This window comes from Atractosteus spatula, chromosome 3 (genome assembly GCF_055471065.1).
Source record: "Atractosteus spatula isolate fAtrSpa1 chromosome 3, fAtrSpa1.hap1, whole genome shotgun sequence".
Classification (NCBI taxonomy): domain Eukaryota; kingdom Metazoa; phylum Chordata; class Actinopteri; order Semionotiformes; family Lepisosteidae; genus Atractosteus; species Atractosteus spatula.
The window spans coordinates 53,591,452-53,604,456 of record NC_142708.1 but is presented as its reverse complement, the minus strand read 5'-3'; the positions used below and the strand labels follow the sequence as shown (position 1 = coordinate 53,604,456).

Here is a 13,005-nt window from a genome sequence, read left to right as displayed (position 1 = left end):
CCCTATTCAAGACTCAAAAAGTTTAGTTCTATCAGCCCATCTCCCATTTTGAGACCAAATTCACCGTCCTATTTACAGCATCTAATGACACAGACAAAAGATTGTTTTTCTACCAGAATTACATGGGTTTGTGTTTAGAAGTGTTCAAAAACGAGTTTTTTTTATTCGAAGGGCCCGGTTGATCTGTTATTTTATTTTTCAGCTCAGTCTACTACTTACACCATAAGAGTTAAAACTGGGGAGAAGAAACATGCTGGAACGGATGCCAATGTCTTTGCTATACTGTATGGAGAAAAGGATGACACAGGTAGGCATTAACAGTGCAATCTCTGTAAACACATTATACCAAATGTGCAGAGCCCTTAGAAATCTTGCTTGAGTATAAAATAATACTGTACTAGCTTGTAGCTATATCTTAATAACAACAGAAATATACAGTACATTTTACTTCTGCTTATTTTTTCATTCTTACAAGAAAGGACTATTTGAACAGTTTTATTAACTTTGTGACTAAGTCTTTTCATGACCTTCCTCAGTGTCAGTTTGCAATTTAATGCTGCTGGAGAATTTCTTTCTTTAGGAATTTTATATTTGAAAACATGAGGTATTTATTTATTTCCTAAGTCCCTACCCTTACATCAGGAATCCAAAACAGCAATACTGAAGATTAATATTTGCACTCTCTTTTAACAATAATTTCTTTAACAGGAATAATCAACCTCAAAGCCTCTAAGAATCACAAGAATAAGTTTGAAAAAGGACAGATTGATGAGTTTACTGTGGAGGCGGTGGATATTGGAATGTTGAAAAAACTGAGAATTGGTCATGACAATTCAGGTAAGGTGAACAATACAATCAATATCAAATACACAAATATCAATCTACAGAAAAACAAACTTGTTTTTATGTGACTCTTTCATTGTACATATGTTCAGGGCATTGTTCTTAAAACCCACTTCAGTGTACAAAGCTGTATGGATCGCGTCACTCTACTGTTTTCAGTCTATTTGCAGAAACACATTCCTGTGGCAATCGTCTACTGACCTTGTAGCCGTTTTGATTTAAAATTCTAGTTAATTCTGATAGAGCTGTATTTTGTAATACAAAAAACATCACCTTTTTAGATTTTTGGATATGCAGAGGGGGCCAAATAATGTTAATGACTGGCAAACATGAAGGATTAACAGTTATATCCCTTCATATTGGCAGCTTGTGTTACCTATAGATTCTTATTTCATTTATTTGTTTGTATTATTATGTATCTATTCAGTGTTGCTCCATTTGTGTCATCTGCTTGTATCCTGTTTTGTCTTTCTGCCCATCTAAAATCTGTCTAGTCCATCACAGTCTACATGTAGTTCGTAATTTAAACCCTTGCTGGCAGTCTGTGACTCCATGATGCAAGTGTGTATTGCCAGTTCTGTGACTCTGTTTTAGGTGTAATGTCTCCCTGGGCTGTCTGTCTGTCTGTTTCCAACCCCTGGTACCCTCACTGGTACAGGGGGCTCTGCAGGTTGGTTCCTGGACTGGGTGGAAATTGATGCTCCTTCCCTTGGTCAGAGGCTGCGGTTCCCCTGTGGCCGCTGGCTGGACAAATCAGAGGATGATGGGGCGATTGAAAGAGACCTCTATCCAGCTGACCTTCAGACAGAGGAATACGTCCCCTGTAAGGCCCGAACACAGTGTGACTGTCTAGGCCAACTACTTCAATTTTTAACACATAAGGCTTGCGATTTTATGATTTTCAGTGATAAACAAGGTTACTAATATTGTTGACACCTTCTCCAGTTCTCCTTCCTGATATCATGCTGGCATATAAGATGCTGCTTTGTTAGAAAAAAGATACAGTAAATGATGAAAAAAGTTAGTAACCTCTAAGAAAATAGCACCATTTTCTTGCTGTTTATGTTTTTCAAAACTGGAGAATTCATCGGATCTCCATCCATGTTCCTTGACAACCCCATACCAGTCTTACAGGAGTTCTAAGGAGTGCTTAGGTATTAGTCCTGAATGACCTTTACATTGTTTAATATAACAAATTGCCCATTAAATTAAACAACATGGAAAAATTCTCTATATTAATTATATTTGATTAATTAGCTGATATACAGTATAATCTACGTAACGGATTCAATGGTGATATTAAAAATATCTTAGATGGGAATTCCGTAGGACAGGGGGTGCAAAGCCCTGCTCTACATCTAGGAAAATATCTTTACCAAAATGTAATTCAAAGCCTTTTAGATTTGAGGCACTCCGCTATTCAATACCTACATTTCTAATAGGCCATTTTTGAATACATCATAACTTGTTATTTGATTGCTTGTGAATATACCTATGGTACCTTATTGTTTTGCCTTATTCTGTGATCAGTCTGCTCATGCACGGCAGGGATGCAAGAAGTCACAGAGCAGTTCAGTGTTTATTATAGTAGACCAACGTTGTCTACTTCCCTCAGCTTTCAAGCACAGACCACCTTTCCATGCTTTTATATTTCAGACACAGCACAATCCTCTGTGTTTTCATAAATGCCCTATTTAGAAAAGGACTTAACACAGAATTAATTAAAAGGACACATGTGGTGCACATACTGTATATGTAAGCATTTATACAAGCTGTACATTTTGATGTCTGCAGGGTTTCGCCTCGTGATATACAGTAATAGTTATTTTTTTTGTTATTTTCAGTTGTGCCTTATGAGATTACAACATTTACAAGTGACATCTTTGGAGCTGGTACTGATGCCGATGTCTTCATTGTTCTCTATGGGAGGGATGGTGTCTGTACTCAGCAAAAATCTCTCTGCGTGAATAAGAGAGAAAGGCGAATGTACTTTGAGAGAGGTTCTGCTGACAAATTTATTGTTGAGGTAAACTCAGCCTTACATCTTAGAATTTTGTTTTTAATTTTTAATTTTGCTCCTGTTTTTAAGAGTGTCAACCTACGAGCTACTGTGGTTGAGTGGCACAGACTCAGCTTGTTTCTCATGCTAGCCTCCCTTTGTGCTTTGCACTTCTCAGTTTGTTTGAAACTGTTCTTTATAAGAGAAAGTTATTGCAGTAGATGGATGTGAAATGAAGCTGCTATCACTTCCAATGAGAAGGATTCTGTTGTTATCTATAGATGGTGCTGTTGTTTTTTTGTCTTTCTTTTCACTAACCAAATTGTGAAGTGATTTGTTTTGATGGTTTACACAGTTTTAAATAATTTTGGATTGTATTTCAATCCCTCACTTACTGTTCACTATAGCTGCTAATTTTCCTCATTATTGATTCAGGTTCAAAACCCTTTTTATAGAATTGTGTGATGTGCCATACCAAACCATATGAGTTTATAATAAATATAATATAATAAATAATATTGCAGATGAAAGTGCTTAAAGAAGACTTTATACATTTCTTGACTTTAAAATAAATAATTAAGGCATCAGTATATGTTGGGACTTCATGGCCACTTGATTGTATTCATTGTAATTGTAGCTTGAAGATATTGGCGATGTTATTGAGAAGATCCGAATTGGACATAATGACAAGGGAATAAACTCTGGGTGGCACTTGGACAGAGTGGAAATCAGGAGGCTTCTGCGAAAAGGAAAGGTATCTCATATTAGCATTTCTATGTACAATGTTCTCCCATACACAGAGACAGATCAGACTTTGGATGACTGATAACTCCTCTAAATCTGGATTAATAGAGAACTAGCATGACTGGGAATGTCATGTCTTACTTTGATTAAAGGAGTCACAAACTAATATACCCACCATATTTTTAATTGTTTGCCTAATGTTCTAACCTAGTATAAATAACATATTCCTTTATTCAGTACATTCAGTAAAAACAAGAACCGTGTTTTTGGGAGTCTTTGTTATGGAAATTAATAAGACCTCACAAACACATCCATTATCATTCATTATTCATACACTTGCAAAACAGCAAGCAATAAAAAACAATTCTCAAAGCTTTCTGCTCACAGCTGCTGACATTTATCAGTATGATAACACAGATAATACACATACGAAGACAATTACCCAAATTATATTTAAAAGAGAAGCAAGGTTATCAGTTGCTGCAGTGTTAATACCTAATATTCACATAGTAAGAAAGTTCATGACGCCCAGCAGTTTTCAATGACAAGCTGTTCCAACCATCACTGTACATAAAAAACACTATACTCTAACGTTTTCTCATTTTTGTCATAGGGAATTATCACCTCAATTACATTAAGTGTTAAATTGATACATGTAACATCTACCCATCCATTCAATTTTTAACCTCATCCAATTCAGGGTTGCTGGGGAACCGGAGCCTATTCTGGCATGCAACAAGCTCAAGGCACGCTACACCCTGGATAAGACCCCAGTCCACAAACACACACACGCACACGCACACCAGGACCAAATATCCCAGAAGCCAGTGACCTACAAGTGTGTTTTTTAATTGAATTGTCCAGAATTGAACCCAGGGTTGCAACTACAAGGCAGCAATGCTAACCACTGTACCACCAAGCTGCCCCTACTTCTGTAACACCCTCTTTAAATGTTCTATTAGGTCTCAGAGCAGTTGGTGAACCAAGGTGGTAAGATAATACAGCACCACTGACAACCTTCATGGTACTTTTGTCTATGGCTAGACATCTTGCATAAAATCTGGAAGTGCTTAGGATTTTTGGTGATTTCTGTGCAGGACAGATGTTTCCCCTGCAAGTAAGGGTAATGCTCTCTTTTGTTTGTTGTGCTTCTCCACGGAAAGGGCTCAGAGACAGTCATCTTCCCCTGTGAGCGCTGGCTGGCAAAGTCCGAGGACGACGGGGAGACCGTGCGGGAGCTGGTGCCATCGGATATCATCCAGGAGAAGCTCCAGAGGGATGGAACACTAAAAACCATGGAGACTACGGTAGAAGACGCCCTGGAAAGTATGTGCCATTTTCACACATGAAAAATAAAATCTTTGAAAACGGAATTGTCCCCTAACAGCACAAACAACTAAATCAGAACAAATGTAATTCCTGCAATATAATATTTAAAATATAAGAAACTCAGCTTTGAGTCCCAGGTAAACTCATGAACTCAGGTCTGTGAGCTTCGCAGTGACTAATACATGACTGACAGAAGAACAAAGAGACCTTTCAAGGGATTGAAGAACCGAATTGACGATCTGAATATTAATCCTGTTTCTTATAATTATAGAGGGTGTCTATAATGTGTTGAAGACCTGACATTTTTTTTGTCTTGCAATACATAGAATTTCTAAGAAATGCCAATAACATATACAAAAGTCTCAAGACATTTGCCAGGTTCATGTACCTTACAAATGAAAGGCAGGCACCTGGATGACAGTATGTCAATGTCTGGTCCTCAGCTCACACATACAAGGTGACTGTGATCACGGGCGATGTGTATGGGGCTGGAACAGATGCCAATGTTTTCCTCACCATCTATGGAGACTTGGGAGACACTGGAGAGCGGAAGCTCAGCAAGTCTGAGTCAAACTCAAACAAGTTCGAAAGAGGTCAGGTACGTTGAAGGAGTACTGTTGTACACTCACATTTCTGGCGCAGTGAAAACATTTCCGACTCAAACAATTCAGACAGTATGAGCTGAAGCCAAAGACAATTGTAGATGTCCTTCAAAATATTGGAGCTGCCCTTTCGAGGTAAACCCTGATTTGCCAATATTGGATGTTATCGCAGTCTTATGAGAGTGTGTATACTGTAAATACATTGGAATTATCAGAATTAACATTGCAAATATATTTGAATACACGAACCACTAATGCCTGTAATTAAATTAAATTGATGCTACAGTACAAATGTCATTATAATTTGTTTTATGCAGTCACTGTATTATTAAATATTAAGTAAGACATTTATTACTACTTTAGCATTGAAATACAGCTTGTTGGGTAATGTTAAATAACAGATACATGTGTAGTGCACACCTTAATAGTGAAACATGTAGGGGATGCATGATTTATTCTTACTGACACTAAGGTTTAATTACCTAGCTGGGCTTCCTACAGTGGTTATCTATCATGTGTTAACCATATTAGCAGCCTAATAAAGGACTAACACATGGCTTAAGCTGTAAAATGATTTATTTTAGTGGCTGTTAACTATATATCTCCAAATAGTTTCTCAAATCATTATTTTATTATATTATTCAATTAATGCTGTATTTTACCATTCTGTTTTCTGAATGGTTGCATTCTGTGTAAGATACTTGAAATATCCAGAGTCACCAACTCATTTTAAATACTGTAATTCAGAAGATAATGCTCTTTATATCTGAGCTCCTTTTATCAAACTGTCCATGTAACTAGACCTTACTGTGATCCAATCAAGTATCATACCATGTTTTTTTTCATTCTTTCTCCTATATGTTATGTAGTGCTTAACATATACAATAATTGTTTTTTTCTTTTTATCCATTTAACTGTTGCATTTGTTGTGTTCTGATTGTGTCCAGAGTAAAAAACATTGTTGGTTTAGTTCAATATATTAAAAAAGTAGCTGTGCTGTAGTGCAAGTACTACAGTACAGTCAAATTGTGTTGTGGTGCTGTAGCAAATTAATTCTTTTATTACATGCTAGTGTAAGACTGTGACAAGATTCATTTTAGTTTGACTGCAGTTGTCTTTCCCTTATGACTCTAAAAAGACAGCTGTTAAACAGCTGTGACTATCCCTGGGGATATTAAACTGGTTACTTTTAAGGCACACGTGTGAATCGACTCTATACACAATAGCAATCCTGCAGTATATTGAAATTCTGCTGTAGCATTTTTCAAATTATGGGACACATATCTGAATTATCCAGAGTATGGTTTGATAATGTGGCCCAGAAAAGATAAAAATAATGACATCCTTTTTACCCGCTGCTGTCAAATTCAGTAAATTTACATAATAGAGACTAAATGTCCTTCTGTTATTTTTTAAGATATGTTACTAAAGTTAATGATGCCTTATATTATAAATAATCTACAAAGTAAAATCAATTATTTATTTGGCAAAAGAGAATTAAAATGTTAAACAACTGATGACTGTATTTTTCTAAGTATATGTAAACGCAGACTTTGAAATACACTTTTGATCATACACAATCACTTACAACTATGAATTAGGTTGCATAACTCCATCATTTTTGACTTACAGCCTCGCCTCTGTAAATTGATAGGGCTTCTGCTTGTTCTGTTGTGAATTTGCAGGATGCCGTTCTTCTTGATATATAATGAGTTCACTCTGACTTCCAGGTTGATAAGTTCACGATTGAAGCAGTGGACCTGGGCCAGGTCTATAAAATAAAAATCCGCCACGACAACACCATGATGAATGCTGATTGGTACCTGGAGCAGGTGGAGATTGTGGATGTAGACACGGAAGAAACATATTTATTTCTCTGTGAAAGGTGGCTCTCCAAGAAAAAGGAAGACAAACGCATAGAAAGAACTTTCTATGTGAAGGTACCAGATGGTTTTGGACATGACAGTCACTCTTTTTGTATTGCATGGAGAGTTTACATGCTAAAGTTTTAATTTAGACTTCATAAAACACATTCTAACTAATGAAAAATATAAAAACTCTCTGAGTTGTAATTAGAAATAAATATTTTAGTTTAGTGGCTGTTAAGTACATAATTTGTAAGTGATTTAGTTTATTTGAGGAGATTTAAATATTCTTTTATTCTTTTTGTTTGTTTGTATGATATAGTTTAATCAGCTACAGTATATCACCATGCGGCTCACAACTTATAACCACTGAAACTAAGCAGATATGAGCCTGGTCAGTACCTGGATGAGAGACCTCCTGGGAAAAACTAAGGTTGCTACTGGAAGAGGTGTTAGTGGGGCCAGCGGGGGGCGCTCACCCTGCAGTCTGTGTGGGTCCTCATACCTCAATGAAGTGATGGGGACACTGTACTGTAAAAACACGCCGTCCTTCAGATGAGACATAAAGCCGAGGTCTTGACTCACTGTGGTCGTTAAAAATCCTAGGGCACTTCTGGAAAAAAGTAGGAGTGTTATCCCAATGTCCTGGCCAAATTTCCCATTGGCCTTTACCGATCATGACCTCCTAAAATTCACCATCCTGAATTGGCTTCATCACCCTGTTCTCCTCCCGACTGCTAGTTGATGTGTGGTGATTGAACTGGTGCACTTTGGCTGGCATTGCATCATCCAGGTGGGGGCTACAAATTGGTGGTGGAGAGGATCACCATTACTTGTAAAGCACTTTGAATGGAGTGTCCAGAATTATTATTATTATTATATTACAGAAGTCTATTAAATTAGTAATAAGTATGGAATGTTGCACTTATGTAGAGAAAGGTGATTTTGTAGTTCGATTAAAGTATTACAATTACATTTTATTCCATGAGTACAGAATCCAGAACATCTTACATGAGACAATGAAGGCAGTTACTAAAAATTACATTTGTCAAGTATCTTTATGTCTCCTAATCTTGTTAGAAAGTCGTATGGGATAAGTGCAGTCTTCACCATACGAAAATTCAGCACTTTCCATGTTCCAAGGGAATGATGTCACCTCCTGTAACAGGCACAGTACGAATGAGCCCTGTTGAACATAACACATACAGGCAGTCTGAGACCACTTCTGTAAATCACTACTGTGTAGCATAAAATTAAAATGTGGTTAAATTGTGACTTGTATCCCATTGCTATATAACTTTGAATCGATTATTGTGTGCATCATTTCCAAGGTTACATTCATGTCATGGTCAGCCTGAGTGGGTTTCTCCTGCTTGATATTTTCTGTCTTATTATAATGATAGTACTTTTTAAATTTAACTTACAATGGACTGTAGTCAATATTGGCTTGCTTGCAGGGCTATGATGGGGAAAGAACCAGTCTTCACAGCTCAAAGAAGAGTCTGAAAGGTTCCTCAGTCAGTATGAAGAGTCTGGATAGCAATATGAACAAGAAAAACAAGAGGAAGAGCTCCCTAGATGAGTCCTTTGAGGAGGGGCCAAGTAAGGGATTTGTGTTATCCACTGCAAAATAAAGAATATAATGAGATTATAAAGGTTTATGAAACTGAAATTGAAGGGCAAATCCAGAGCAAAACCAAAATCAAGCATAAGCTATACCAAGCTGCAATTCAGAATGCTTTGTATAAGTATATAAAAATATAAGTCACATTGTCAATATAAAAAATATTTCTCAGCATATAGTTTCTACTGAGCCACAGAAATACATTTTTTTCTGCCAGTACAAGGAAAGGGACCTGTATTGATACTTTCTGATGCATGTATCTGTGGATGTACTTAAGTATTCATGTAGAAACAATTTAGGCTGGAAACAAATAGCAGTCTCAAGCTTTAATGCATATTGATATTTTGCATTAATTCAATGTTGGATCTCCATTCTTCATTCTAAAGTACTGTATAGTTAGCCAACATGAATGCAAGTATATTAATATGGGTACAGAAAACATAAGATGCAATAATAAAATAATAGTAGTTAATTTAGACAAAGCATTTACCACACAGCTCACAACGTCATTTCGGGCGCACAGAAATACACCACACGGTGATATTGATACATCAGAATGCAGACTGCGTAAAAAAATATTTTGTTAAGTTTTATTTTAAAGCATAACGCAAAAACACAGTGGTGAGTTTAGCAGTGTATACATAAACACTAATTGTAAAGCAATCATTTACTTTATTTTTTAACATTCTAAAGACACTTAAGAGCTAAAGATATTTATCCATAACTAAATAAACTGTCATATTTATGTTTGGGGTACTAGAGAGGCCCATTTCTCCACCAGATTTTCCATCATGTGGTACATTGTTTTAAGATAGGATTTAGCAATTTAAAGATTTGTAAAATGTCAGCACTTTCCTTTTTCTTCACGTATAAGGTTATATATAAGGTTAACATGTCTTAACTGACATCAGAGACTCTTAATTTAAGAGACTCTTAAACATTGTTATGATGAAGAAGAGGAGGGAGGGAAGGAATCATTTTCCAGCCCAAGAGATGAAAGCATGATGAAAGTGTGATGTGCAGCAGATTTAATGCTCCAGGGTTTAGATATAAGATGAGATCAAGTTGCTTTCTGCAATGTATTGCCTAAATCAGTCACCACAATTTTATTTATTCATCATTCTTATGAAGGGTGGTTGAGTTCAAATGCCAATTGCAATAAATCATGGACAGAAAGAAAAGAAATAAATAAGGCTAAATATTCAAGTCAGAAAATCAGACCTGACACCAGCTTGCCTAGTAGGCAAATTTATAAAAGATAATAGCACATTCCTCTCTAGTTTGAAAAGTCTGGAAAGTAGTTAGATGGCTTCTTGTCCTTTTTAAAAGTGTGGTTCATTACTAAAGAATCCAGCTGTTATGCTCTCCTTTTCAGCTATCCCTTACCACATAACCATCTCGACTGGAACAGAGCGGGATGCCAGCACCACCAGCCGGGCCTATATTATCATCATGGGCCCCAAGCAGGCTAAAACCGCACGCATTTGGCTCGATCTCTCTGAGGGCAAAAAGTGCTTCGCTGCAGGGACCATGGAGAAATTCGAGGTGCAAGGAACTGATGTGGGGGAAATCACAAAGGTTGAGGTATGGAATTGAGTTTGGCGGGGCTTTTAAACACAAGATCGGAATGTTACCTACACGTGCTGAGACATTAACATTGGCTCTAAGAATGGAAGTTTCACGGTATGTTTCTAATGTGTTCTTCTGAGAACTGTGAAGTGTTGTGTGATTGATTGTGGGTCTATGGGACATATTTTGCTGTGGTCAGTGACAGAGGATTCTAACCAGCTTCATGCAGCTCTGTTTCATGCATACCAGCCATGATGGTCACAACTGGTGGCCAGGGTAGTGCCTAGTGATGTTGTCGTAAGGAATACTATGGTCTGATTTTGTGTGTTTCAGAATTCATTGCTCCACAGAAATTGGTTTTAATTGGTTTTGAATTGGCCCACACACTTTATTTAGCCGCAACCCGATCCATTTGTCTACTGCAGGAAAAGACTGATCTTCAGCCATGTCAATCAGTCAGTGGGAGATGAAACAATGGCAACAATCAAAGGCTTGTAGTGTTTGTTCTTGTATAAGGCCTGTGTCTGATTTGTGAATTTACCATTTTGAACTGCATCTTTATCTGTAGTGAGAAAGTAAACCATATATGACAGGGTTTACATATAGTGGTGCTTAATTTTACCGATACTCTTCACCAAGCATGGTAATGTCGCCATTACAACCTAATGTAATGTAAGTTAGATATTTTTGTGAGTGTGCAGTGGTTTTAATATCAGTTACCTCAAAACAGTCACTAAGAAGACTAGAATATTTCCTACTTCATAAATGATAATTCCACAATTAAGAAATGAGCATGATTTGAAAGTAAAGGAATTACGGAGCCCAATCTTGCCACACGGTGCTCGATGGTCAGAAATGTCATCAGCTTCTAAATCCACTCAAGAAGACAAATTGATATACCTGCAAGAAACTTCCATAGCTGAAGTAATTCGCTGTGACTGAGGCGCAGTGATTTACTGCCATTATACTGAGTTGCATCTGAGCAGCCATATAGCTCTAGAGTTTGAAACACATTCCTGCCACCACTGCACGTCATATGCAGACCTAAAGGAAGGGGAGTATCTGTCAGTTGACAGGGATTTGATCAGCAAAAAAAACAGGAAAGGCTACATTTCTTTTGCTTTTTTCCTCTGTCTCTAGCAAATGAATAGAGCCTTCTCTGACTGCTAGCGATGCAGAAGACAGATCAGTGTCTCATTAGACAGCGTTGATGTGAAATAACTGTGTGAAGTGACAGTTATGGGAATAAATAAATAAATCATGAGATATGGGTATGGCAGAATGTGCCCTACTTATTTGTCCCCTCATCTTTCCATTTTAAAATTGTGTTGTGATGTTTGCATTTATTGCAAAAGGAGAATTCAGTTTCTTGTCGATGGCAAGTTAAAGAGCATACCAGTACTGGAGCTATTGTATAACAGGGTAATTGTGTCAGGCTTTGAAAGAATGTTAAGAAGGTTTATAAAGTGCTTGACAGCTTGATAGCACATTCAAGTCATAGTTTACGTTAGATGCACCAAGACCAACCAATACCAAATTAAAAATTTGATGGCTTAATGCATAGAGTAACCACTGTATTATGGCCATGGATAAAAAACTCTATTTCCATATTTTATTTTTTTATTTTAGAACTACCAAATCTTTTTCACATTCTGGCTTTCAGCTGTGAGCATTTCACAACTCTTTGAATAAAGCTGATTGGTGTTTTTTATTTATGAGCAAGAAAATTATTTTTGTTTCTGCTTTGTATGAATCTGCACACATTTAACTATTGAAGAGGGCCTAGTTATCAAAATACAAGAGATTAATGTGTTTTGAAACCGTCAATGTCTTCCAGCTCTATAAGATGTTTCAAAGAGAAAATACTTCTAGATCTCTTTATCAATGTACAGAAAATGTATAATACACTGTAGCTCTAACACACAAGACTATGTATGAAACATTTGAAGCTAAAGGGCTCTGAGAATTAGGTACCCAATCATAATGGTTTTATTGATGTGTTCTATAGCACGCAATCGAGTATTATATTCTACTTGCTTGATGTGTTCTAGAGCCGACAGTCAAGTATCGTATTTCAACTTGTTTGAAGTATTTTGCACAACCAAGCCTTTTCCATAAGGAAGTAGAACAACCTGTGATTTATGCACACATTTTCCTCTTCGTTTCTGATCACAGCTGGGTCATGACGGGGCCACTCCAGAAAGCTGCTGGCTGGTGGATGAGCTATCCATTGCTGTGCCGACAAAAGGCATCATGTACATTTTCCCATGCAAATGCTGGCTTGCGAAAGATAGAGGAGACGGTCTTACAGCCCGCATCTTCAGCGTTCTCGACGCAGAAAGCATCAACATTTCCCACAAGGTCAGCTGCTTGCAGATGTATTCAAAGTCTTCCCACTATGAGCCTTAGGCATGAAATATGGTTTATCCC

At 37.1% G+C, this 13,005-nt stretch overlaps 1 protein-coding gene across 2 annotated transcripts in view; it reads left to right on the top strand.

Moving 5' to 3' along the window:
* Positions 1–13,005, top strand: part of LOC148837928 (lipoxygenase homology domain-containing protein 1-like) — an 81,184-nt gene that overhangs the window by 49,902 nt on the left and 18,277 nt on the right. For both annotated transcript variants that reach the window (XM_088911274.1, XM_088911275.1), the window contains 11 exons: positions 203–307; positions 709–837; positions 1,502–1,666; positions 2,688–2,869; positions 3,480–3,596; positions 4,750–4,912; positions 5,359–5,513; positions 7,248–7,457; positions 8,840–8,984; positions 10,382–10,590; positions 12,751–12,936. In XM_088911274.1, the coding sequence (XP_088767400.1) occupies positions 203–307; positions 709–837; positions 1,502–1,666; positions 2,688–2,869; positions 3,480–3,596; positions 4,750–4,912; positions 5,359–5,513; positions 7,248–7,457; positions 8,840–8,984; positions 10,382–10,590; positions 12,751–12,936 (1,766 nt within the window). The remainder of the gene's footprint in view (positions 1–202; positions 308–708; positions 838–1,501; positions 1,667–2,687; positions 2,870–3,479; positions 3,597–4,749; positions 4,913–5,358; positions 5,514–7,247; positions 7,458–8,839; positions 8,985–10,381; positions 10,591–12,750; positions 12,937–13,005) is intronic.